The following is a 26,944-nucleotide window of genomic DNA, read 5'->3' on the forward strand; positions in this document are numbered from 1 at the left end:
AAATAATTGTGGAGGGAGCAGAAGTAATGAAGTAGAGTGGATGCTTTTAAGAGGAGCACACAGACCCCTAACTTAATGTTGGGTTGGAAAGAAGTGTACGTGGATGCTAAAGGAGGCTGCAGGCCTTCTGGCTTTCCATACATGGGCCTGTGCCCTAAAACCAACTCTCAGGGACAACATATTTTATCCAGAAGCATAAAGCCAAGCAAGGAAACTCAAAAGGGTTCTCTTTTTGGTCAGTCTTACAGGTTTCCAGGAATGGATCACATGTGGCACCAGGCAGTGGTTTGTCACATATTTCACATCAGCCTCATGGCCTGTCTGTATTTCCCCCAATAGGGAGTCAAGTAGTTTTTTTTTTATAGCTTAAGTGAAGCTTATGTAAGATGTTTAGGGTCCTAACGAAATAACTTACATGATTGTATTCACAATATTGGAAAAATACTGACCTGTAGTTTAATACAGGGATATTTCTAAGTTTACGGATTTTTGTTTTTGCATCTGCATTCATTTCCTAATTTCTGAAGAATGAATAGTGCAATTTAAATTTGCAATTAATATTTATTAGAGAATTATTCAAGCATCAAAATTGGCTTTAAGACTTGCTTGTGTAGTAAGTCGTAGTAGGAAATAAGATGTTAAGAAATCTGCCTAAAATTATGTAGACACAACTTTCAAGTAGTGGAGCTGGGATTTCAACACAGGCAACCTGGCTCCTATGGACATGTTTTGACTGCTTTTCTACACTGAAGAGTTTTAAAAACAAAACGGTTTCTGTAGTTACTTAATGTAGGTACACGTAACCTTGCATGGCCCAGGAGTCCTTGGAAGAGCCACCATTTAGAAGCCTAGTTCCCCTAAAAATGTGTTCCTTAGTGAAGTCACTGAGGAAAGGACAAATTGGGTTCTGAATCCCCCATTTCAGAAGGCAAGAGAGATTTCCATTTGGGATGGCTAAATTACCACAACTGTGGTACCTATAGGAAATCACCTTCTTTTATCTGGGGAATTTATCAGGAACATCTCTTCACCTGACACTGGATAAATGAGGCCTCATTGCCCACAAAGGGCAGGATGGAAGAGAAGCAGAGGCAGGGAGATGAAAGCCCCAGCATCAAATGGGAAGGAGCAAAGCAGTGGGCCAGGCAGGTCCCTGAGGCAGGAAAGTCTGGGGGAAATGAGAGAGACTGAACTGCTGTCTTCAGCCAGAATCCAATATAACATTCAATTTGTATGTTTTTGTTTAGATACAGACATGGTCATAATTTACCTGTCAGCTGGCCTTACATCAAAGGACTCTTCAGAAGAAGATAAAAAGGCAACTCTCCGTGTCATCAATGAGGAAAATAGCTTTCTAAACAACTCTGTAATGATTCTCACCTATGCCCTCATGAACGGTGGGTAGCGTTTCGAGATTTTTCTTTCAGATGAAAGTTCTCTCTAAGTGCATGTTGCTTTCAAAAAAAATAAAAAAGAAACATAATGGTGTGCTTTGATGAAGGGAATAGGAAGAGAGGCAACTAAGCAGCTTCGTCCCCAAGCCAATTTTTCTCTACCTAACGTTATTCAGTGCATGCGCTAGGGTGGCCCGTTCTCTTCATCTCTCTCTAGCCAACTGCTCATTTCTAAAACTTCTCTGGTTATGGGGTCTTGCAGAGGATTCTGTACGGCTCCCATTTTTTTTCGGTTCTGCTTCATGTTCTTGGATTTTGATACCGTGTGGAGGTTTTTTTTACTTATCTCATTGATTTAAGCTGCAGGAAGCCAACGTACTGACCTACATTCTCCTGTATAACCAAGACTGTGAATATCATATTTCCCTGCAGAATCCTCTTGAAGAATCCCCACTTGAAACCTCTTCTGCTACTTACTCCAGCTCAGCTTCCTTAGCTATATACTGGAGATGAGACAAGGATATGAAAGCTCCAGCATTAAATGGGAAGGAGCAGGACAGGTGGGCTGGCAGGTCCTCGAGGAGGGAAAGTCTAAGGGAAACTGAATGACCATTGTGGATGCTCTGAAATGCCATGGCAGATAAGAATTATCTACAACAGGATTGTACAGTCAGCCCTCCTGTACAGTGAACACTCAGCACGGTCCCTGGCACTTGCTAGGTACTCCTTAAGGTTGATTTTGTTGCTGTTAAATCAGACACTATGTGAAAGGGTTTAATAATCGGCAAATCTGAGGAAATAGTCATTGTTTTCCCTTCTGCTCTGTAACCGTCCTCCAGTCCAACCACAGCCCAATATTCTAGCCTCTCTGCTATGTCTTGTCTCCCCACCTGGTAACACATTGCTCTTCTCCCAAAGCTGCTGCTTTAGGTCCCTTGCCCTCAGTGTTCGGGCGGCCATGTTTTCTTGTTTTTAAGAGGCCCTGTCCTGACCCAGCAGCCCTTCCTGCCTCTGGTCTTTTATTTCTGCTATCCACTTCCAGATTTCCATGTAAAACCATATGGCTTTAGGGACAATGGTTCTCATATTTTAATGTACTAAGGAATATTTGGAGGTTATTTTTTAAATGTAGATTCCCAGGTAATACCCTCAGATTTTCATTCAGACCCTCTTGGGTGGTACCTAGGAAGCTGTGTTTGGACCAGCATGACTCTTTTTCAGATGTTTTGTAAACTACCCATGGAAGAAAACAGGGTGTGATGTCTAGAGATTCTAACTTTCCAGTCTCCAGTTATCAGCCATGTGGCTTAGAGCAAGTTACTCTCTCTCTTTAGGCTGTAGTCTCATCTATAAAATGAAAATAATGAAATCTATATAGGGTTGCCATGATTAATAAACAAGGTAGGATGGGCTTAAAGTTCCTAACTCGGTACCTGTTAAATAACACATCCTCAAAACCAGTTGAAGGAGTGAGTGACTGAAAGATCATGTGATTTCCTGTCTCAGTGTCTCCCAGAGGTAGAGTTGCTTCTCTCCCACTCTGGTTTAGGACCAGCTCTCTCTTCTCTGTTCTGCATCCTGCTGTGTGTCGAGCTTGCTTCTGTTAAGCATGTCACCCAGTACATGGAAGTGATATGCTCTCCTCTCTTCCCTCCACTTTCCATTTCTCAGATATGAACCACGCCTTAGTTTTGCCTTGTATTCTGAGCTCTGAGCACAGGGCTGAGCACAGCCCAGGCAGGCAGAGATGGCCTACTTTCACCTGGGACATAGGCCATTCAGTGTTATCTCTGGGGGCCAGTTGCTTTTTTTTTTTTTTTACCTATGGCCTATCTGCTTTCCCTTATGAGAGAAAGGAAGCAGAGAAGGAAGATAAAACTTACTGAGCCTGCAGTGTACCACATCATGCTCTAAAGTTTTAGAGCTGTATTATACAAAAGCCCTGTCTTCAAGAAGCTTATAAGCCAGTGAGAAAGGCAGACAGACACAGCAGATGAATTAATGCAGTAGTACAGGAGTAAAGAAACAAAAGGAAGTGATCACTTCTTTCCATTAGATTAGAAGGTTGGCTCAGGGAAATACTGAGTAGAGAAGCTTCTGTGTACCACGTGTCTCTTCACTGGTCCTAAATCTTCCCACCACTACCTCCCACATCTGCTGTGCTCCTGATGCTCCATTCCCTAACTCCTCTGTTTATTTCCCTCCAACCACCCTTACCTCTTCTCTTTCTCCCTCTGTTCTAGCCAGACACACATCCTCACTGCCAGTGTTCCCTCCCTCCAAACGCCATCCTGAGCATTGTTCACTAGGGTTGATGCATTCCTTTATCCTGTCAGCCTTCAGATAGGGACACAGAGCCACTGGGAGAATTTTAGTATAACGAATTTATTTTCAGGGTGTCCACAATTGTGGGGGAAACTGGAAAAGGAAGTATCCAAAAAGAGGAGTTGACAAGTCTAAGCTCAGTACCCAGCTGGGTGAGGGTTAAAAGGTCGGAGCTCGCAGGGATGTCTGGAAGCTAGGAACATTGAAGACTGCCTGGGAGCTCTGGTATAGAGGTCCACTGGAGGCTGTGGCTCTCGGTGGCTGCGCCCCCTGTGAGTTCCCAGTGACACATCTGGAGCGGGCCTGGGGTTGCCCTTGGTGAGCAAGCCAGCAGCTGGGAAAGAGAACTGAGTGCAGATCACAGAAGAGTGGACAAACTGGAACGTTCTGGCCCCTCTCTATCTCTCACCACCTTCACTTCACCTCTCAAATCTCATAACACTTCACTTCTGGCCGCCTTACACACGAAAGCACACAGGAGAGGGGATGCTGGGAAGTGTATTACTGAGACCGTGTTGATGATGGGAGCTTCTGCATCCCGACGGGTATGCCCCCCTGCTGACCCCTGCTGCCATCCCGCCATAACATTTCATGATAGAGTCATATCCCCAGTCTTTAATAACCATCCATCCCACAGTATTCTTCTTTGCCTCATAGATGCTCGTAATTATTTCTTTTCTTTTACATTTTGAGAGAGCCAAGCAGTGTGTGACAAAAACAGGAAATGTATTTATCGCCTTGAGTTGTCTCCTTTTATCATTCACTTCTGTGAGCGTGTCAAGGGTGTAAGGTCAGAGGTCAGTCATGCTGTGGTGTCTTTTATTCTATAGTGTACCACTCGCCCTCCCCTGTATCTCAACTCTGTATCAAGCAAAGGGAACAATAACCTGATTGGGACTTCCCTTTAGCATTGCATGAGTGGAGTAAAAATCCAGGTTATTTAAATACAATGCATTAAGAAAGAAATTTTACCCATTAGATCCTGCCATGACTTTAGAAATAGACTTCCGAGGCTCAAAGTGTATATGTTCCCTATTTAGAAATGATAAAGTCACATAGGATAGGTGAACCATGAACTCTTCAGATTTTTTAAATGACTAAATAGTTCAAGAACATGAGGCAAAGCCTTTTTGAAACTCATTGGTAGAACCTCAGTAATAATTGAAATCATTTGAATTTGTTTACAATGGTGTCCATATGGGATCAGTTACTAAGCCTTTTGACTGTGTTCCAACAATAGCAAACCAAAATTTTTAAAAAGGCTTATTAAATTATTTTTGTGCTATAAATTACAGATGTTGTAGAACAATACATCCCAGTATGCCTAAATCTTACAAAGTTTTTTAAATCCTCTAAACATAAAAAATATACATTAAATAAATCAAATCCAGTATTATCCTAACAATATCAAGCATGAAAACATTTGTAATTAAAATGAGCTTAAAGGACACTGGGTTTGGAGGCATCAGTAAATCAGTCCATAATTCTTGCATTTAGTTGCATGAGACTTTGACAAGTGTTTAATAGACAAAGAAGTAAGAAATGAAATGGTAAACTTCCATCCTTTAAAACTCTTACAACTTCATCTATTAATGCAGGCTTGATAGTCATCACTTTTGCTTTAAATATTAAATGTATAAAAGTAACTTAAATTTTGTAATTAAACTTTTAGGGGGGAATATGTCCTTGCTAAATGGAATGCCTTTATTTACTCATGTGTTTTTCATCATTGCTTTTTGAAGAATACTTTACCCTCTTGACTGTGTGAGGAAATATCACGCCCCAGGCTTTGTTCCTCAGCAAGAACTTGTATCTGAGTCCTGAGTCTAGCTTGTCTCTGCAAAGACCCCTTTGGCATCACAAGACCTCATTCAAGCCCTTATCAGATCTAAATGGCAAGGTTGTTGTATGGGTATGTACCGTTTTGCTTTACATTGTCTTCCATCGACTTTCCATTTCAGATGGGGTGACCGGTTTGAAAGAGCTGGCTTTCCTGAGAGATCTGGCTGAACAGAACTCAGGGAAGTATGGCATGTTGGACCGGACAGCCTTGCCTGTCATTAAGGGCAGCATGATGGTGCTGAACCAGCTGAGTAACCTGGAGACCACAGTGGGCAGGTTCTATACCAACCTTCCCAACCGGATGATTGACGAAGCTGTCTTTAGCCTCCCCTTCTCTGATGAGATGGGAGATGGTAAGTTTGGAAAAAGCTTCCTACTAAAGTAAGGGGAAAAGAAGTGGACGTGAGTCCACCAATATAGTAACTTCTAAATGTTCACTACTTGCATACGAGCATTAGAGGATCTGGGCAGGCAAGGGAGTAGACACATCCCTTTCTCTGGTCAGAGGGTTGTGTAGCTGTCTACCGTCAGTCAGCTAGCACTGTATTCTAGAGCAGAAATGCCCAGCCCTACTTCTTCCTCGTTGCCCTGGCTTCAGTCAATGTAATAGGTATATCTACTGGGGAGGCTTTGTGAGTAATCCAGAAGTTAATGAATTGGAACTGAAGAGTCGCTTTGCAAAACAGGTGATAAAGCTCAGAAATGCCTAGAATTCAGCTTCAAAGGCAAAGCAACATGGCATCGTTAAAATATAGGCTTGGCATCAGAGAGAATTTCAAATCCCTCTCTACCACTTAAGTTTTAATAACCTATTTAATCTCATTAATTCCCATTTGGTTATCTGTTAAAAATGTAACCTCATCTTTCATATAGTAATCTTTCAGGTTATTATGATTATAAACTTTATTAGTGCCTGACATACCTCTCTATAATGACTGCTCTTGTTTTATTATGTATTTTAACTTTTGTTGCTATTATTACTACTTTCATCATGATCCCGATGTTACAAGTTACCTATAATATGATGGTGGGTAAAGTGTTAAGCCTTCACATGATTAAATTTCTTGGTCTGTAAAATGGGAAAAATAAAGTTTCCTCAAGCCAGTTGTGAAAATTAAATGCACTAATATGCATATGCTCTGTATATGTAAAATAATGCCTGGCCAACAGTGTGTGCTCAATAGAAGTGCAGCCTTTGTCTTTCTCTCCTCATATTCCTGCTTATCTTTTTTCCCACCTCTTGCCCTCTCTTCTTCCTGGACAGTGAAGATTGAAGAGGCAGCAAATTACTAGCCAGCCAGCCATTATCACCATGAGATCTTATTTTTATATTCATTAACTGGGAAGGCTCACAAATACAGAAATTCAGAGAACACCCGTGTGTGAAAAGTAACAAGCCTACAGAGAATATATGTTCCAGAAATTAGGTTCACATGTTCTTTCTATAAGGTAGAAATATGGTAGCTACTGCTACAGCTCAATTTTTCTTTATCTTTTCTATTTCTGGCAGGGCACATAGATGTGTATAGAATAGAAACTCCCACCCTTAAATAACATTATTTCCTTTTATAAATGTCAAGTCTTAACTACAGGTGACCTTTTATGCATATAACCAGCATTACCAAGTGTCAGCCAAGTGTTGTATCAGGCAATGATGGGTAAGGCACACATCCCACCCTCAACAAGAATTTAAGTCAGATAAGAGAAAGACAGATCAATGAATCATGTTAATACCATGTGAGAAGAACAAAGACAGATGTAGACACCTGAGTCCAGTACAAGCACGGAGGATTATGCAGTCAAATTCTGTTACCATTAGTGGTATCAGGTAGAGTAAGAACCCTTTCTAAAAACTTACCCCTACGACCCCCAGAGAGCTACCCTCCAAATGCTTTAAATCAAATTATATGCAAATCTTTGGTTCCCCATTGGCTGATGCTTTCCAAAGTTTAGTCCTCAGGGCCTGTTTTGTAAATTCTGTGTAGTGCCTTTCAATGATTGGTGTACTAGTCTGTTCCTTTCCCTACTAGAGTGTGTCTTTTCATCTTTGTATTTTCAGCCCTTAGAATTAATGGATGTCACCTCCTCTAATTCTGTGACATGGGAGCACTGAGCCTAGAGAAACCTATGTTTACATGGCTCTAATTCAAAACCTGTGCAGATTATAATATCAGTTACTGGACATACTTATTTAAACAAGCAGATCTATGTGTTTCAGGTTAAAGTAGGAGGGTGTTTGGGGATTTCATTAAGTGTAGCAAGAGATTAGCATACTTTATTGGCCACAGTGGGATGAAGAATCTTTTGTCTGAGTTGATAATTGAAAAGACTTTTTTCAGGCTTGTTCTCAGCATATCCAGAAGAGAATAGAAATTTAAATGAGCATGTGGTCTCTAGTATTTCTGTTGTACTTTACTGCTCTATGAAAATGGCTTTAATCTTAGATGAAACCCCAGGGAAATGTGGCATGCAGATTAGGACCTGTCTCTATGCCAACCGCACTGTACTGCTCCTGTTACATATATAACCCTGTACCCAGGGATACCAGGGGAGAAACTCCTCCAAAATGCACTTTTAAAACCCTCTCAAATGCCCATTTTTTAAAAATGTTTTAAAACAGTGTTCTAAATGTTCACTGCTTAAGTAATGCTTTTGAAATTATAATAAGTTGACACCCATTGCGTAACTTTGTTTTATTGAGATATAATTACTATTGCATTAGTTTTAGGTATCTAGCATAATGATTTGATAGATGTATATATTGTGAAATCATTTCCACAATAGGCCTAGCTAACATCCATCACCTCACAGTTACAATTTTTTTTCTTTGGGCAAGAACTTTTAAGACGTACTCCCTTATAACTTTCGAATCAGCAATACAGTATTAACTTGGTCACCATGCTGTACATTACATTCCCAGGACTTACCTTATAATTGGGCATAACTTTTCACAGTTTTTCAGTATTATATCCTCTTCCTCCTACCAGGTGTTGTATTTAATTGACCTTTGCAATCACCCAGCAACTCAATAATACCTTGAGTGGTACATGTGATTCTCTGTCTAAGCCCATTCTCTGCTCAAGTCTTCAAGAGTCCCCACCCTTTCCTGGATGTTTACAGAAGAGTGGCTTTCTGCTATGCTGCTGAGTCATGAATGTGCTGTTAAAGTGCAAGAAAACACAAGAACAAAATGGAGAAAAACAGTCCATCTTTTTGTGTTTTGAGCTTAGAGCCATAGGATTGTAGAACTGTTAGGGGTCCTAGAGACCATTTTGTCTCAGCTCTCCATCCATTACACCAAGAGACTCATTCAGAGACGTGGCACAAACTTACCGCAATTCAGCAGTAAAAGTAGGAGGCGCGCCCAGATGGGCTGGTGCTCAGGCCCACGCAGTGGCACACTCTTCATGCCCTCTCCTTCTGTACGTTTTCCTCCTCTTTGCTTTTCCCTCTCCCTAATTATCCTGTTATGTTTGTAAGGCCTGTGAGCTAAGAAAGGTATCTATAGTTTTAAAGCCTTGTTTGAAAGAAAGAAAAAAGTATATGTAACAGAGACTGTATGACACACAAAGCCTAAAATACATGGGGCCCTTTACATAAAAGGGTGTGAACTCCTGGCTCAAGGGACTAGAAATACATTCCTCTGTAAACAGTGTCTCCATTAGCTGCTCAGTGTTCTAAGCAGTCAGGTAAGATTCTGAACCTTTCTAGTTTCTGCTCCTCACCTTCCTGTTTTTTGATCGGCTATATTCATGAAATATAGCACCTTATAAATATTGCTGTATCCATAATTTCATCATCTAACAACCCCCAGAAATGAGTAAAATGGTTACTACTGTGCCCTTTATGCAGATGTGGGAACCAAGGCTCAGAGAAGTCTGGTCACATGTATAATACGTAAGGAGCACAGCTGGAAGAGAGCGCAGATTGTTAGATTCCCTGTCCAGCAGTCTTTCAAATTCAGCTGTATCTTCCCCACTTCCCAAAACAGAATGGTATATGAAGTGCTGCTAATGTTTTGCACTGATTTGGAATGCCATGTCCTTTTAGGTGAAAAAATAGTGGGAAGTGTACCGATTGCCTCTGTTCAAATTACCCGAGATACCTGAACCCCCAAAAGACTCTCTTTCTCTCACCTTTTAACTCTTTGCTGTCTGTAAAGGCAGTGGTTGGTTACTGGAAACTCTTCTTAGCAAAACTGAGGTGGCTGATACTGGCCTTCGTGATTCACTAGAGAGAGCACAGCTCCAGTCTTTATCTGGCACCTTCTCTGCTATCCTTTGGATTTCTTTGTTTTTAACCCACAGGTTTGATAATGACTGTGAGTAAACCGTGCTATTTTGGAAACCTACTTCTGGGAATTGTAGGTGTAGATGTGAACCTGGCTTACATCCTTGAAGACGTGACGTATTACCAAGACTCTTTGGCTTCCTATACTTTTCTCATAGATGATAAAGGTAATCTGCTAAAAATTAGTCATAGGAAAGAATGATTTCTTTAGCAACCAGAAGAAAATAACCTGTAGATATTCTGATACTAACAAATAAATAGGAAAATGATAGTATTTATAGAAAAACAGTGTAACTAGGGCTGCTCCTGTGTGGTGACACCACAAAGAGGGCAGAATGACTGTCAGAATTATGCATTTGTTCCTGTGTTGTGTTGAGGGGTAGGTAACAGTTATTTGTGACATCAGGAAATTAAGCTTGAGGATTGAGTGACACATAGAATGTGATTCTTTGGATCTTGTTTTTGGTCTATATTGTTGTCTTTAGGTTTACTGGCATTAAGGTTTATGTGATACACTAGAACATTTTAGAAAATGAAAACCAAATGACCAGTACCTCCGAAATATTCTTGGTTAGACAGATGTTCAATAATTTAAGACATCTCTCTACACTTCAAGAGTTTTATGCAAGAACACATAAAACAAGTTCCTTTTTTATTGCACTGGTGAGTTACATACTGAGGAGAACTGGGCAGCCATCCCAGAGTGTCCCACGTTGCAAACCTATGATAGGCAGTTTTATCAGAATCAGTACTTCCTGATGTTTCCCATAGCATGTGTTTTTGTTTTCTTATTTCAGGGTATACACTTATGCATCCATCTCTTACCAGGCCATATTTACTATCAGAACCCCCCCTTCATACTGACATCATTCATTATGAAAACATTCCCAAATTTGAGTTGGTTCGGCAAAATATCCTAAGGTAAGAAAAAGGTGAGGGTCATAGTATTTGGTTTTTCTCTGAGAATGGGGCCAGCTGAGGGCACATATGAGGTGTTTTGTAAGATTAAAAAAGTATATAAATTATTATAATGCTATTAAAAGTATAATCAGTGATTTTTCTTTTCCATAATAGTAGCCAAAATTTTGTTTACTTCACATAACAGGTAACATCTCTTAAAACTATTGTTGGGGAGAAGCGTCTTAGGAATCAAATTCTGTGTTCACATTGCCTTTTAATTGTAAAATCAGATTATGTGTTATTTCATTTAAAAAAAATACTCCAGTTATATACCAAATTGAAAAATGTTGGCAAGAGAAAAGGTTAAGTTGAGGACCAGCTCTATAGCATGCCAAAAAAACAGCTTGGCAAAGTGGTATCCATTCCAAGTTGACAGCCCAATCATATACAACATTTTCTCTTGAAATAAAGAAGAGATTGGATTTTTTCCAACCGTGATACATTATTTTGGCAGATGGTAACCTATAGAGAAATGGGTCTTTGTGCTCATTGGTTGTAAATTAATGACTGAGTGATTTGAAATGAGTTAGTCTCTGGAAAGAATTAGAATTTGGGGGGCAGGGTAAAGAGTGAGGAATCTTTTTAGTGCAGAGCTGATATGCTTTTCAGAAAACTGAAAATCTCCCATTATTTCTTTCAAAAGTGATGAACTTCACTGCTTTTCAACATCGGTGGGGGGGGGCATTGACTCATAGCCTCTTCCCTGCCTTTAATCAAGTGCTTAATTTTATCTTGTGCCTGAAGTATTCATTCTGTTTGCCAACACAGCCTCCCTCTGGGCAGCCAGATTATCACAGTCCCTGTGAACTCATCCCTGTCCTGGCACATAAACAAGCTGAGAGAAACGGGAAAGGAGGCGTACAATGTGAGCTACGCCTGGAAGATGGTGAGTGAGAGAACGCTACGCTGCCTGAGGAGCATGGGGAGCAGCCTCTTCTGAGGGAGTGCTAGGGAACCTAGGCCTGCTGATGTTGTTACCCGTTTTAAAGTGATTGGAAAAATAAGAGAATCTACAGATATCTCACCATTTTCTTCTTCATTGTTTGTAAACCCAATCATTGTTCATGGTGAATAAAGCAAACCATATAAAAGGATATGAAGGTAGAACATAAACTATGCCCTTCCTTCCCCCCTGCCTTTGATCTCCCATTCCCCAGAAGTAACCACTCTAGTCAATTTCCAGAAAGATTTTCTTTCCACACAGGCGCATGTGTGTGTGCACCTTTCATGGCTATCTAGTGTTGCATTATATAGACAGACTCCAAAATTTTTTAATCTATTAGTACACATTAGGTTATGTCCAGTTAGTTTTATTCAATCATTTTGAACTCAGATTGTGGAAGTAGAGAGTTGAAAAGGAGATATGAAAGCATGAATGCCCTGTGCTGACATTCTTCAAGGAAAAGAAACTTTCAGATTAGAATTTGGATTATTCATCTTTGCCACAAGCAGACTGACAGTGTAGCCATAACTTGCGGCACCTGTTTTCTTTTACTAACCTCATTCAGATAGTATAGACCTCAGAAAATCATAAAGAAACAGATTCTAACACACAGTGTCCACATTACTTAGGTTTCTGTCATTTACTCCCTCTTCCCAACCTAGAATAACAGTGCTGTGGTGGGGCCCTTTATGCTGTTATTTACCAAACCAAGAGGGGACTTTCATTTTTATTACCCTATTTTAATCACTAGGTTTAAAATGCAGTCCTACTTGAGATTCCCTTCCCTGGCCATACCCACGTTGAACCTGTTGATGCCAAATAGATCTATTTATTCATCCCTTGAAGAACTATTTGTTGAACATGCACTGTGAGCTAAAGATAAAGAATGATACATGCTCTGTCCTCATAGAGCATCCAGCCCAGGGTGGATGCAGACAGACAACTCAATACAGTGTCTGTGTCTGGGATAGGAATTGGAAGCAGGCAACATTGCCTTTAGACATAATTCTCTTCTTGTTTGGTTCTTAAAGCATCTTTATGTCAGTGTTTACTTCAACAGTGGAAATGAAAGCAAACAAAATCATGAACAGAACCTTTTGAGAAATTTACAATTACAAGCCTAATTCTACTGGTATTTTATTGTTTGGTAAGGCAGATTTGAGGAAGGTCAGTGCCTGTTCAGAAATTATCTGTGTCAGCTCATTTTTGGGAGTTTTTTTTTTTTTGAGAATGATTATACCTTCTGCCCTTATTTTAATCATTATACAATTTTTAAATGAAGGTGAGTTGCTTAATTTTCATATCAAAAGGGGTAAGCCACACACCAGAATATGGAATTGAAAAATACTTTTATACTTGAAATTGGAGATTGTTTACCTCCAGTATATCCTGGAGCAACTCAGGATAATTGAAAGTATCTCAGTTATATCCTGAGAAAATATGTACCTTAATATTTGTTGACTATAAAAGAGAAAGAATGAAACAGGCATTTTTAAAACCTTTTCTGAACAGTACATAAACTCAATGTTAACATTTTAGAAAGAAGTATTATCTTCTTTTGATAGCTTTTCTTCAGTGATGCTGGTAAATTCTGGCCACTCTACTTAGCCGAAGAGATACAGTCACATAGTAACTTCGGGCAGAGGTGTTAGCTCTCTCAGAGTTCTGAAATTGTCAAGAACATCACTATTAAGTGAAAAATTAAAGAGGTAATAAATGATGAGATTGAAGTTTAAAAGGCCTGCTTGGTTACCCAGCCATAAGAGCAAACATATTTTAAGCTCTTTTTAGTTACTTTGAGGGAAAGGGAAGAGGTACTCATCTTGTTCTCAGGAATAAAATGAATTCTTCTACTAAACGTAATCCAAAGAGATTTAGCTTATGTGTTGAGAATTATTGGTTAAACTGCCTAGCATCTATAGATATAACAGATATTGTGGATTATTACACCAAATTAATTTAAATATAGCATAAGAAATTATGTTAGCATTAAGAGATTTGTGCTCTGTTCACCTGTGTGACCCAAATGCATCTCAGAATTCGAGGGGGCTGTATGCTGAAGGCTGAATTAGTGACTGCGAAAAGCTGTTACAACAGATGTGGCTCACTTCAAAACATGAATCCCATCGGAAATCAGTGAAAAACGCCACTCCCCAAGCATGGAGAGCCCTTCTAGATCCATTAGAGTTCCTTAATAGAGAGACTGTTTTTCATCTAAGAACACAACAGAAAGACCTGTATTGAAATCTGTTTTCCTTTCCAGCTAAGAATTATTTTGCTTTTAGTTACTGAGTGTGACTTTTTATTTTTTTCTTATAGAATAGACCCAAATATAAAATTATATGCTGGTCATTCTGGTAAAGTTTTTGTCTTTTGGTTCCTTGGAACACAAACCGCAGGAAACAAAGGAAAGCTGTGTGTGATGGGAAAAGGGGAAATAGTAAAAGCTACCACAGAACACCCTGTGTCTTTATAATTTGGTGGGTGGAGGAAGAAGGTAAAAATTTGCTAATCTAACGGAATATCCTTGGCAGCCAATCTTGAAAACAAATACAGGAAGAAGCAGATTTCTCCTGGGTTTAAAAAGATTCTGCAACCAATCCTCATAAACCCTAAATTACTCTTAACTCATATCTGCCCAGTTCAAAGAGTCTCCTTGATCATCTCCTTTGAGCTCCTTTGGCCTGACTTAGCTGGTATCACTCTTTCCATTTATTTATAAATAATCATTTAAATAGATCCCCTCTGTCTCCTAATACAGTGAATTTACACAGAGTTTGGCTTTCTCAGATTTTTAAGTCAAGGAGCTAGAACTAAGTGGCTCAGCTGGGCTTTTGATTCTTTGATGGACATTTTTCCCACCAAATTTCATTCAAGTATCCATTTCTAGGAGCAAAGTGAGTTTGAAAGTATCCCTGTTTCTGCATGTGAGCTTGACAAACAAGGCTTAGCTGTAGCACAACTGCCTACCCTGGTCTGAAGTGACAAGTCGGGCAGGTTTTTCAAGGGAGCCATAGGATCTGTACTTTTCATGAGTCTGACGTCTTGGTCATGGCCAACGAGGAAAAGACAAAATGTTAGGAGTATAATGAGTAAACCAGATTCTGTATGGGCTGTGTATATAGATTCACAATTGTCTTTTAAAACAGTTTCCCAGGACACTCATTGCAAAACCAACTACAGATGGCCCCTGACTTACAATGGTTCTACTTAAGATATCGCAACTTTACAATGGTGCGAAAGCAGATGTATTCGTAGAAACCATACTAAAAATTGTGAATGTTGATCTTTTTCCACACTAGTGATACGTGGACAATACTCTCTGATGGTGCTGAGCAGCATACAGCTGCAGCTTCCTGTCAGCCACGCAGTCACAGGAGCAAACCAGGGCCACACCTACAACCATTCTGCACCCAAACAGCCACTCTGTTTTCCACCTTCAGTACAGTGTGCAATAAATTTTGTAAGATAGTCAACACTTAACTGTGAAGGCTTTGTGTTAGATTTTTCCCAACTGTGGGCTAATATAAGTGTTCTGAGCATGGTAAGGCAGGCTAGGCTAAGCTATGATATTCAGTAGGTTAGGTGTATTAAGTGCATTTTCAATCTTAGAATATTTTCAACTTTGAGGGGTTTATCAGGCTGCAACCACATTATAAGTCAAAGAAGATCTATAGTCAAATGGATCCCAAACTCAAACAGAAATAAGGGTCGTGTTCTAACACCATGTTCCAGCTTGTATCCCTTAGCTTAAATAAGCAAAAGAGGGCTAGTGTAGCTGTTGCAAAAGGACTGTTTTTCTAATCCCTTCATTAGCACCATGATCTTCCATTATATATATATTAATTTCCCTTGATCAGAAAGGAAAATAGAAAATGTAATCTTCTGCCAGAGACATTTTTCATCACCCCATTTTCATCGAATACTTGTTTATGTGGATAGAAACTGGAGATAGCAGAAAACAACATAGAAAAGTCACTGTGTCCAGGAACCTTCATTTTCTGTCCTGCAAATTCCTTATTGACTTTTCCAGGTACAAGATACTTCCTTTATTCTCTGTATTGTGGTGATACAACCGGAAATACCTGTCAAACAACTGAAGAACCTCAACACTGTCCCCAGCAGCAAGCTGCTGTACCACCGGCTGGACCTCCTGGGCCAGCCTAGTGCTTGCCTCCACTTCAAGCAGCTGGCCACTCTAGGTAAACCCTTGCATTCCTCAGCTTCCTTCGTGGGCTTACTCGCAGCAGCTGATCATAAATACCAGTTTGGATTTTTTTTTTTTTAATGGTGAATGCCTACAGGCCAGTTTGGAGATCTAAATATGAGAACAGTTCAAGTAGCCTTGCCTCGGCTGGGGTTCTCCAGCGGACCGTGAGGCGAGGGTTTGTGTGCTGGTGATAGGATGGGCTCTCAGAAGAAACCAGCAAGGATGCAAGGGAAACCAGGGAAGGAGGAGAAAGCAAGCCGGAATTTGATTGTAGATGAAGTTCCAGCCTCAGCCCAATCCTGTAGGGGTATTTTACAGTGTAAATGACACCATAAGAGTTTGCCCAGATGCAGGACAGTGAGGTAGGCTTACATATTCCTTAGTCACTTTCAGCTTTCTGCTAGTGGTGGGCAAAGAGGTTTAGTAGCCCAGAAACAGTCCATCAAAGAGAGTTGCAGGTATGGCCCATCACAGGCAAGCACACAGATATAAGGATCGGGATTACAGGGTAGGAGGTGGGGAAATGGTGGGAGTGGTCCCAGGGTATCATACCTGTATATCTAGATACCATATCTGTGTCTGCAACAGGTCCCAGTCTTCCGAAGAGCTTAAGAAAAAGCTGGTTAATTCAAAGGAAGAAAAAGAGAATGTGTATTTGTTATGTACCAGGTATTTTACATTCATCATCTGAGTTGGCCTATTATAGATGAAGCTTTTTGGGTTATCAGAAATCCATGATCTTCCCAAGGTGACATAGAAAGTAGCATGGCTGAGATTTGACTTGTGTCCCTCGTGTGCCATGGAGCCTGCCTCTCATTGTATGCTGCCTTGTGCTAGGCGTCCACCATGTATGTTGTCCATACACCACGGTATTCCCACAGTCCTGTAAAACAGTATTCTCTTTTTTCCCATTGAAACATACTTAGGTGAATAGCTAAGAGTCATTAGACACCTGAACGGAGGGACACAGGTTGGGAGAGAATTCAAAGGTCGAAGTCACCAGTCTCTCACTTCCAAATGAGAGCACTTGTGTTTGGGTTCCTCTTTGAAATTCCATCCTAGGGTTTCTACCCGGATATGAGATTAGGAGATCAGGCCACACTAAGTAGTCTCTTCTGTGACACATTGCAGCAGTGTAGGCAACTTGAAGACGTCAATCCAAGAAGGTTGGATTTTACATGTATTTGTTTAAATGTCGATGTTTGGAGTTTTGTCTTTTGGTTTATGCAAAAGAATATGTACACCCTTTAAATCATATTTCTAAGAAATGCTTACTGAAAGCCTAGAAGTACAGAATTATCTTAACTGTTGTGTGGGCAAACTAAACACCACTGCTGGTGAAAATGAGGTTGGTGTTTTGAAATTTGAGACTGTGAAGTGCAGCAGCATTTCTGCATGAGAAAAAAGCTCATGCCTAGACTTTTCATTTCTTTTTGGGTAATCCCTCAGAGCTACACTGTCCAGTAGGGTAGCCACTAGCCACTTATGGCTGGCTATTGAGTACTTGAAATGTGGTTAGTCTAAATTGAGGTTTACTGTAAGTGTAAAATATTTCATTTTTTGTATTGATTACATGTTAAAGTGATAATGTTTGGGATATGTTGGATTCCACAAAATATACTAGTAAAGTTAATTTATCCTGTTTTTACTTTCCTTAATGTGACTACTGGAAAATTTTATATTACATTTGGGGTTTGTGTTATATTTCTTTTTATTTATTTATTTATTTATTTTTAAACTTTGGTATCATTAATATACAATTACATGAGCAACACTGGTTACTAGACTCCCCCATTATCAAGTCCCCACCACATACCCCATTACAGTCACTGTCCATTAGCATAGTAAGATGCTGTAGAGTCACTACTTGTTGCATTGTTATTTCAGTTGGACAGTTCTGCATAATAGATATGCTCAGCAAATGCAGAGTTTATCATCTCAGATACTTTACATAGGCCTCCTGGACCAATCCTAGGTCACACAGACAGACCCTAGGCCAGTATCTGTCACTCTTTCCACCATACCACCCACCTTCACCTTGGCAGTAGAACCTCCCCGGAACAACGTAGAGGGGTCATTGAGGGCAGTTAAGTATCAGTTCATAATGAAAGTGAAGCAAGGTGATAAAAACATCACGTATGTTACAACTTGCTCAACATCACACAACCAGGAAATGGTAGAACCCAGATTCAGCTCATCTGGCTCCATGTCATATGCTGCCTTCTCAGTCATAATAAGTGTAAGATATTGTATGTGGACCTAAGATTTTTAACATTGGTCACTTTAGGTGCTTGTATTTATTTGCGCATACATCTCTTCTAGCTCACTTATGATTATAAGCTCCCTGAAGAGAGACCATGTGTCTTTTTCTCTTTTTTTTAGCTCCTCCCAGTGTTGAGTTGTTTGCTTTTTAGGAGAGACTTTAAGCCACCACAGCTGGCAGAGCCTTAGCAATGCACTTGTTTAGCCTGAGATGAAGTTTCTGTTCTCAGGCTGCTCTGTTTGCTTCTCTTTCAGAAAGTCCAACTGTCATGCTGTCTGCTGGCAGCTTTTCCTCCCCCTACGAGCACCTCAGCCAGCCGGAGACAAAGCGCATGGTGGAACACTACACAGCCTATCTCAGTGACAACACCCGCCTCATTGCTAACCCAGGGCTCAAAGTGAGTGCTGGCCTGGGGCCCGTGCTGGTGTACCCCTCCACAGGCCCGCGGGGGGTCAGTGACTGCACCTTTGAAGTGGGAAGCCAGCTTTGGATCTGTGCCTCTCAGCTGGAGAGCCAGAGAGGCAGAGTGTGTGGCCCAGGGGAGGATGGACCTTCTGACGGAGTAAGAAGCCCTGTGGGAAGAGATGAAGAATCTCTTCCAGGCCTTATGTGCACTAGGGGCTTTCTAGGTAGGGGAGTATGATTTAGAGATGAGTAAAACTTTCCCAGCCCCATTTTTCCCGGGGGAATGAAGTAAAGTGCTCCTACTGTCTACTGAGATAAATATGAAGTTGGAGGAGCAGAGATTTAGCTCTGTGTGTGTATGTGTGTGTGGAATGCTTCACTACAAGATTTTTTTCCTCTTAAATGCAGAAAATCTAGCTAGGATGAACAGTTGAGTAAATCACACATTTACTGACTATATTTCAGCAAGCTTTTGTTTCCACCAAGTTTGGCTGTGTCCATCTGCTGCTGAAAGATTTTTAAGAAGCAATCGGGCTTGGCTTCTCTGCAAGAAAGCTTTGGGAAGCTCTGCCAGCAGTCCACTCTCTTTTCATGTGAGTCTTAAAGGTTCCCTGCTATGTCTCCCTTTGTTTCCCAGTTCTCTGTCAGAAATGAAGTAATGGCTACCAGCCACGTCACAGATGAATGGATGACACAAATGGAAATGAGTAGCCTGAACACTTACATTGTTCGCCGTTACATAGCAACGCCCAATGGTGTCCTCAGAATTTATCCTGGTTCTCTCATGGACAAAGCATTTGATCCCACTAGGAGACAATGGTGAGTTTTTAGGGGCTTCCATTATCAAAGGTTCCCCCCAAATCCTGGAGAGACATGATAAGTACATACAATAAAGCAACATCAGGCAGTCACATTAAAGGAGGTACTTTCATGGCAGTGGAAACATGTTGTTAAATAGTTTTTTTTTTAATGTAGTATTAACAACAGCTTGGTGGATTTCCTCTGCCTACAGTGTTTTCATCTCTTCATTGAAATTTTGAAGCTAAAATGCTTTATGCTAGGCCGTGCTAATTCCTAGTGGTTTCTTTGCTTCCTACCTTGTGTACAGCATGTCCGTAGTGGGTATCCTTACTGTAACGCTGCACATGATTATGGCATCAAATTACAGCTTGGGTATGACCTTGAGAAATGAGCACATATAAAATCAAAACATTTTTTTTACTTCTGAGCTTTATTTTTACTCCAGTTTTCAAAAACAAATACTAGTCAGGTGGTTAGCAAGGTTGGGGACTAGGGCATAAAAACAGAATGTCTCGTCTTGTGCTGCTTGGTAACCGAATCCCTTGAGTTGGCTGTTATTTTTCCTGCCCATTCCTCCAGCCATGCCAATCCAGGGCACACTTCTATATACCAAATCATATTTGTTTCTACTTCATTAATTTTATTTTAGCCTCTAAACATCTATACTATAGATCCTCAAAGCTCAGATATATACTGAGTTCAGTGTGTCTTAAAAAGGGAATTTCAGATGATCTTGACCTCTTGTGTTGATGCTACAGTCAAACATAAAAGATGAGAATCCTTTTGAATTCTAAAGCAACAGGCACAATTTATCATAAATATTTTTTTAAGTTACAAGCTCACTTTTCTTTGAAATTTACAGAGTTGTTCATACCCTAAAATAACACCACTTTCTTTGGTCCCCATCAGGTATCTCCATGCAGTAGCTAACCCAGGTCTGATTTCTTTGACTGGCCCTTACTTGGACGTTGGAGGAGCTGGCTATGTAGTAACCATCAGTCATACAATTCATTCATCCAGGTAATACTTTAATTAATTTTTGATCATTTCTTAAACACATCAAAGATGTTTTGGAAATTTGAATAAAAGAGCAGGCACCAAGGATTAGTGACCAAAGCATACCCTTTGATGTAAGGCAAGCTGAAGCTTGAATATTTTCTCTAGCTGTGTCATCTTAGATACACTGGGCTTCCTCCCGACTTCTATAAAATACAGATAATACCTGCCTCACAAGTATCATGTGATTATGAGGTCATGAAAAGCTCTTAGCCTTGTTTTTGAGGGCCATGATTATGCTTAGGAATTGAAAAAAAGAAAAGAATGAGATTTGATTCCGTAGAGCAGTTTGTATAACTGCCAGTCTTAAACCAATTGAAAAAATATCAATAAGAGCCTCACAATTACCATTGCCAGAGAGTGTTTTCCCAAGAAAAGGACCATTTTTAGTGAAGAAAAAAAAAGGATCAAGACATCAAATTTATTACTTCCTATATTTCAATCTGACTCTTTAGAATTATATTGTTGTTTTTGCTTTGTCCTTGCATGTCTCTTGAAATACATAAAGGCATTTTGAAAATTGATTTTTTCCAAAAATGCTATGAGATGTCAGTATCACTAAAATTATGTTTAGGGTGCTTTACGTTACAGGCTTTTAAGGTTTCCATGTTTAAGGTACAAATGCCAGTGGAATGTTGGGTGGAGAGACAAGTCAAACACGTTTTATTCCCTTCATTATACAAATAGCTGTTTTTCCCTAGCAACCACGGAAGACAATGTTTTGATTGGTATGATGCCTTAAACTTAATGGCAGACATATTCTCTTGCTTAACTTTGTGCTTTTCACTGGTGCTCATTATATATCAAGTGATTGACATTCAGTAGAATTCTTCTACTGCAAGTTCATTGGCAGTCAGAGCTGCATGGTATTTCAGTATCATGACCTTGCATCTCCATGGAATCAGGGCCCTGGACCAGCCAAATATTGATTGGTTTGCAAGGCATGGTATCTGTTTGGCTCTGTTATGTATAAACAATAAGCACTCATTTAGAACAGATCTTTCCGATGTTTTCATTAACAGGCCATCTGTGAGGCATACACCTACTAACTGTCTGGGTGGTGAGACTTGTCATCTCTCCCATATATTCTGTTCAGTTGAGAAAAACAAAAGTGGTTTCTTTAAGGGAACAGCAGCCACCTTTGTCTTTGATGACAGTGACATAGGTAGAACTGGGCTCTTAAGGATGTTGGCGGGAAGCAGGTTGGCGGGAAGAGAATGGCTGCTGTGCATGTCTTAGTCTTTAGTGTTTCATCAGGAGTCTCCCACCTGCTACTCATCAAGTGCCATTAGCTTTTTCTTCAGTACAGTGTTCTTCTTGTTGGGAGAGGAAGGGATTGCCACTGGGAACTATAGATTTTCTTTCTCATATATATAACATATACATGTTTTTGTTAGAATTCAGATGGGTGGAAGAATTTTTGTTTAGTTTCTTTATAAATATTTATGGTGTCAGTCCAAAGGAAGCATGGTAGAAATATGATGGACTTTCAAGGTAAAACAATAACAAAAACAAAACAAAACCTGGGTTTGATTCCTTTATTTGGTTACTTTTTATAGTGTTTAATCTATGCAAGTTTAGTCCTTTGAGTTTAACAAGAGTGAAAAAATGGCCCTTTAAATCCTGGTTCTATCCACCACTTAGTCAGTGAGAGTGTTTTCCAGGAATAAGTATCCATTCTTGCCTTGCTCAATATAGAGTCCCACGGACTTGAACATTTGAACATTCTCCTTAACTGAGCATGCTTTTATTATATAAGCCGTGTATTTTTCATTTGACATAGTTTAGGATGTAAGTCAACTACCACTTCTGGTTCTCAGTGAAAACAACTATAGCGTTACTGGGTGTGTTGGCACATGGGCTTTGCAGAGGTCCTTTTTTCAAATGATTACCAGTGAGTTTGACCTCATGTGCCAAATTGGGAACCCAGCCTCTTCCTAAGATGTGATGCCACTCAGAAAAAGTAGATTTGCGATTTACTGCTGGTGTGACTATCAAGTGTTTTACCTTTGTTTCCTCACTTATGAAAGAGAGATATCAGGGCCTATCTCAAATGATTATTTAGGGATTACATTAAACAATCAATGTGAAACTCTTAGAACAGTGTCTGGCACATGGTAAGGGCTCAGCTAATGTTACATACTTTTTTTATTATTATGTTCTATGACCTCTCTGAGCTTCAGAGGCAAAATGGGTAATAATGCCCAAGTTTTGCACTGATATAATGAGAATAAGAGATGATGCATGTAAAATGCTTAGCACCCTTCTTGACCATGTTGAGTCTCGAATAAATGGCAGTTATTTTTATTATCATGCTGTTCATGCTTTAAATTCCTGCCATTTTCATTGGTCTGAAAAGAGAATTTAAGCTAGTGCTCAGCTTGTCATGAAGCACTCTCATTCACCCTTGGCTTTCAGAAGTGGTTTGGCTGATAGCTTGGGGAGAAGCTCTTGTAACTCAGTGCTCACTTATCAGCTACTCATGGTAACTGTTCTGTGATTCTTCTGTAAACATTGTTAGTGGCCTAAGAATCTAGGTGTGTGCTCTTTGGAGAATGGTAATGCTAGTAGAGATGATGAAGGACACTCAATGATTCAGCTTGGTCCATTGTACTTAGAAATGTGGGCTTGGTTTGATTTTTCTGTGGCTTCTTTATGAGTTGCTACAGTAACAATGTACATTTTTGAAAAGCAGGGAAAAATATGAATGCTATACTTACCTTGGTAATGTGTATGCTTTTACTTCAGTATGTTGATCATATTGGAGCAGATGGCTGTCAACCAAGCGGAAGTTTAGAAACAAAATTAACTTGTCCCAAAAAACCTGAGTTGTATTTTAAACTGAGGAGATTGTAGTTTTGTAGAAAGAGCCAGATTTGGAAACTGGTGTCTATACCATAAATAAAAGGTGATCAATCTTGTTTATCTTTTAACCATTCTAAGCCTAATTTTTCATTTATAAAATGGGGATTATAATTCCTTCCTGATGTCTTCAGAGGAAATTAAATAGATTGGATAAAATTGCTTGGAAACTCTTGAGTGCCATGCAGCTCTAAGGAGGCAGTGTAATCTACACGTGAGGAGTATGTGCTTTGGAGCTGAAGACAGTTTAAATTCCTGTTTCCACTAGTCATTCCCTGTGTGACTGGACAAATACCTAACATTCCCAAGCTTCAGATTTCTGGAATTGATAATGCCTCATAATATTTCTATGAGAAACAATCAAAATGATGTATTCAAATGCCTACAAGAGTGCCTATAAATTTTTGAACATACAGTAAATGGAGGCCATTACTATTTTCATAATGATTGATGTTAGACTCACCATGCTTTCCTGGTCAAGCAAGAGACCAAAGGTCAAGCAGCTTCCTTTAGCTGATACTTGAGCAAAACACTATTTGCTACAAAGCTAAATCCCATGTAAGGTAACTGAGTCTTGGGTTTCTTCCTTAGTAGAATTTTAGTTCCCTTGGTAACAGTTGAGGCTCTTATCAATCAGTAGCCTCAGAGAGGATCCCACCACATGCTCTGCCTGCCCATCCCATGCCAGATGCAGTTTTGACAGCAAAGCTCTGACAGAAATGTCATTATGGGTCATGGTCCCATTTCCTAGTGTTTTTTTCTTGGTGGGGCTGGGGCTGGGGTGATAAAAATTAGTATGAGTATTGACAGCATCTAGAAGGATACAGTTGTCTCCATGGCAAAGCTAATTTCACTTCCAAGTTTTGATTTTCCAAAAGAGGATTTTACCCTGGGAAGTTTCTTCAAAGCTTTCCAATTACTATTTTTAAAGTTTTTGTCAATAACAGCATCATTTTTCTTTTGATATTTTCTTTGTAAAGAAATCAGGTGGGCAACTGGTGGTGATGATGGGCTTTCAGATTGGGCAAACCCTGCAAATTCCCAGCCACAGACACGCAGCACAGAAGTTCACTGGCCAGTAACCCAGGCCCTTCCGGCTGCCCATGAATAGAGATTAAAAAGAACCTAGGTCCCAAGTGAAAGTACATGCTTCTGATATACTTAACCATTTCTCTGAAAGAATGATAAGTTCACTATCTGACCAGATCTGAGTTTTAAGCCCTGTTTAATTTTCTTTGGAGTAATTTATCCTTATTGGGTGTTTTTGATGTTAGGCACCTTGCTAAGCGCTGTAAACACACCACCTTGTTTAATTCTAGTAACAGCCTTATGATGTAGATACTACTATTACCCCATTTTCAGATAAGAAAATTGAGGCTTAGAAAAAATGGTTAAGTAGCATCCCAGGAGCCACATAGATAGAAACAAACAGGGCCTGGATTTGACCCCAGAGCTACTTGACTCACTGAAATGTCAAGTGGGTGCCGTGTTGCACTGCCCGACTTCATCTACATTGCTGCTCCCCTTTGAGAGTATCTTTTTAGAATAGAGAAAGAACTGGCCTGTGAACCAGGAGAGTCTAGTTCTAGAATATGAGCTGTGTTTTTGAGTAGAGCCAACCTTAGTATTATAGAGAGAGAAAAAAAATGAAGATCCTAACTAGACATTGTTTTTACTCAGTTTTGTGTGACCATATACTAATCAGTTAACCTTTATGAGATCTCAGTTTCCTTATCTATAAAATGAAGAAAGGAATTAATGGGATCACTCAGGTTCCTTGTCTGAAGATTCCTGGTTGGAAGAAACTGTAGGACTTACGCATCCAACTTCCCACTTAATGCCGATTTCCTTCACCCCCATGTTCTTGCCAAGAAACAGTCCAGCCATGGTCTGAACATCTATATAGTCAGGACTAGCCATATTGCACAGTTGCCCATGCTTTGGGCTGGTCTTATATAGAAAGTTCTATCTTTAGTCTTAAATTTTTCTCTCATCAAATCTCCATGTTATGCTAAATCAGTCATTTAGTTGATTGTTTTTTTACAGGGGTGAAAAGTGTGGAGGAACAGGAGGCATAGATTGCTGATACCATACAATGTCCTTATGATTGAAAGTAGCTTTTCCCTTTAAATAAGACATGCCTCTTGTTCTCACTGATCTTTCTCACATGAAGTACACAGCTGTCTTCTGGGCATACTGTGGCTGTGATGGGCATTGACTTCACACTGCGATACTTCTACAAGGTTCTCATGGACTTATTACCAGTGTGTAACCAGGATGGTGGAAACAAAATAAGGTAAGCCCTTCAGGGACACAATTCCTATCTAGCTGCAAAATGTAAAGAAAACTATGTCAGCTATCTAGTTAAATGGTCAGGGCCAGATACTAGTCCTTGGCCTGGGTGTTCTGTTAAGAAGGTTTTTGTTCATGCTATTTATGATTTAGACAAACAGGCTTGGCTCATAACAAGGAAAGTAACTGTGGCATGGAATTCTGCAAAAGCTCTTGTTTCTCTAGGAGTTGGTAATTAGAGGTTTCTTGTGTCTTGGGTGCTAGAAGAACCAGAGAGTACTCTTCGATAGTACTTTTGATGCTAACTTAGTTATTTAACCAAAGCCTTTGAGAGATTTTCAGATGTTTAGACTGTTCTGTTATACATTTTCCCAGAAGGAGACACAGAGAACTAAAAGTCTTTGCTGCCTGAATCTCACAAGAACATGTCTAATCAAAGCAAGGGCATTCCCTTGATTTAATGCAGGCCACTTTTTAAAATAACTTTCTTATTTCAATCTCAAGGCTCATACTTCATATCATTGCTAAGTTTTGCTTTGTCCCTTACTGGGGAAATGCAAGATTCACAGCAAACTGTTACAACAGACACAGAGTAAAATAGAGCAGCATGTATTCTTGGTTAGAGTGACTCTAGCTTTACTTCATATTTGCTTTAATTTTGATATTTACTTGTTATTTAGTGTTTCTAATATATTTTTATATGTCCCTGATGTACTTTAGTTTTATTTATGATCAAGAGAAGAAACTATGGCTTACTTAAAGTTTGCGCCTATGAATACTTAAGGCCACTTCCTTCAGAGTCTCTCTCATCTGGAAAAGGAATAAACTTCCCGCTTAGACATTCTTGCAGAAGATCTTTGAGTCCATCTTACGTGGGCTGGGTGGGCATGTTCTATGTGAACTATGTAGGTGACCTCAGTCAGGTGTAATTTTCAACTGAAACTAGATGCTAGGTGACCTACCACCTCAAGAATAATGATCTGTCTACCTGCCTGCCAGCCTTCATTCTTTTCAACAAATATTTATTGAGAATTTGGGGTCATTGCAATTTATTTCAGGACTTGCGAGATAAATCTTCTCTGAAAACATAGAACAACAGCTTAGAAGACTAACAATGTCAATTGTTTTGGTTCAGGTGCTTCATCATGGAGGACAGGGGTTATCTGGTGGCACATCCAACCCTCATTGACCCCAAAGGACATGCCCCTGTGGAACAACAGCATATTACCCACAAGGTATTTGTTGTAGAGCTGATAACTCTCTAGTAGAAGCTGATAGTTCCCTGCCTGCAGCTCCTTAAT

At 39.9% G+C, this 26,944-nt stretch overlaps 1 protein-coding gene across 3 annotated transcripts in view; it reads left to right on the plus strand.

Moving 5' to 3' along the window:
* Positions 1-26,944, plus strand: part of CACHD1 (cache domain containing 1) — a 207,219-nt gene that overhangs the window by 162,334 nt on the left and 17,941 nt on the right. For all 3 annotated transcript variants that reach the window (XM_036911301.2, XM_036911302.2, XM_036911303.2), the window contains 11 exons: positions 1,248-1,397; positions 5,681-5,914; positions 9,869-10,018; positions 10,649-10,772; positions 11,580-11,697; positions 15,788-15,956; positions 18,482-18,624; positions 19,270-19,451; positions 20,343-20,453; positions 25,525-25,647; positions 26,779-26,878. In XM_036911301.2, the coding sequence (XP_036767196.2) occupies positions 1,248-1,397; positions 5,681-5,914; positions 9,869-10,018; positions 10,649-10,772; positions 11,580-11,697; positions 15,788-15,956; positions 18,482-18,624; positions 19,270-19,451; positions 20,343-20,453; positions 25,525-25,647; positions 26,779-26,878 (1,604 nt within the window). The remainder of the gene's footprint in view (positions 1-1,247; positions 1,398-5,680; positions 5,915-9,868; positions 10,019-10,648; positions 10,773-11,579; positions 11,698-15,787; positions 15,957-18,481; positions 18,625-19,269; positions 19,452-20,342; positions 20,454-25,524; positions 25,648-26,778; positions 26,879-26,944) is intronic.

This window comes from Manis pentadactyla, chromosome 4 (assembly GCF_030020395.1).
Source record: "Manis pentadactyla isolate mManPen7 chromosome 4, mManPen7.hap1, whole genome shotgun sequence".
Classification (NCBI taxonomy): domain Eukaryota; kingdom Metazoa; phylum Chordata; class Mammalia; order Pholidota; family Manidae; genus Manis; species Manis pentadactyla.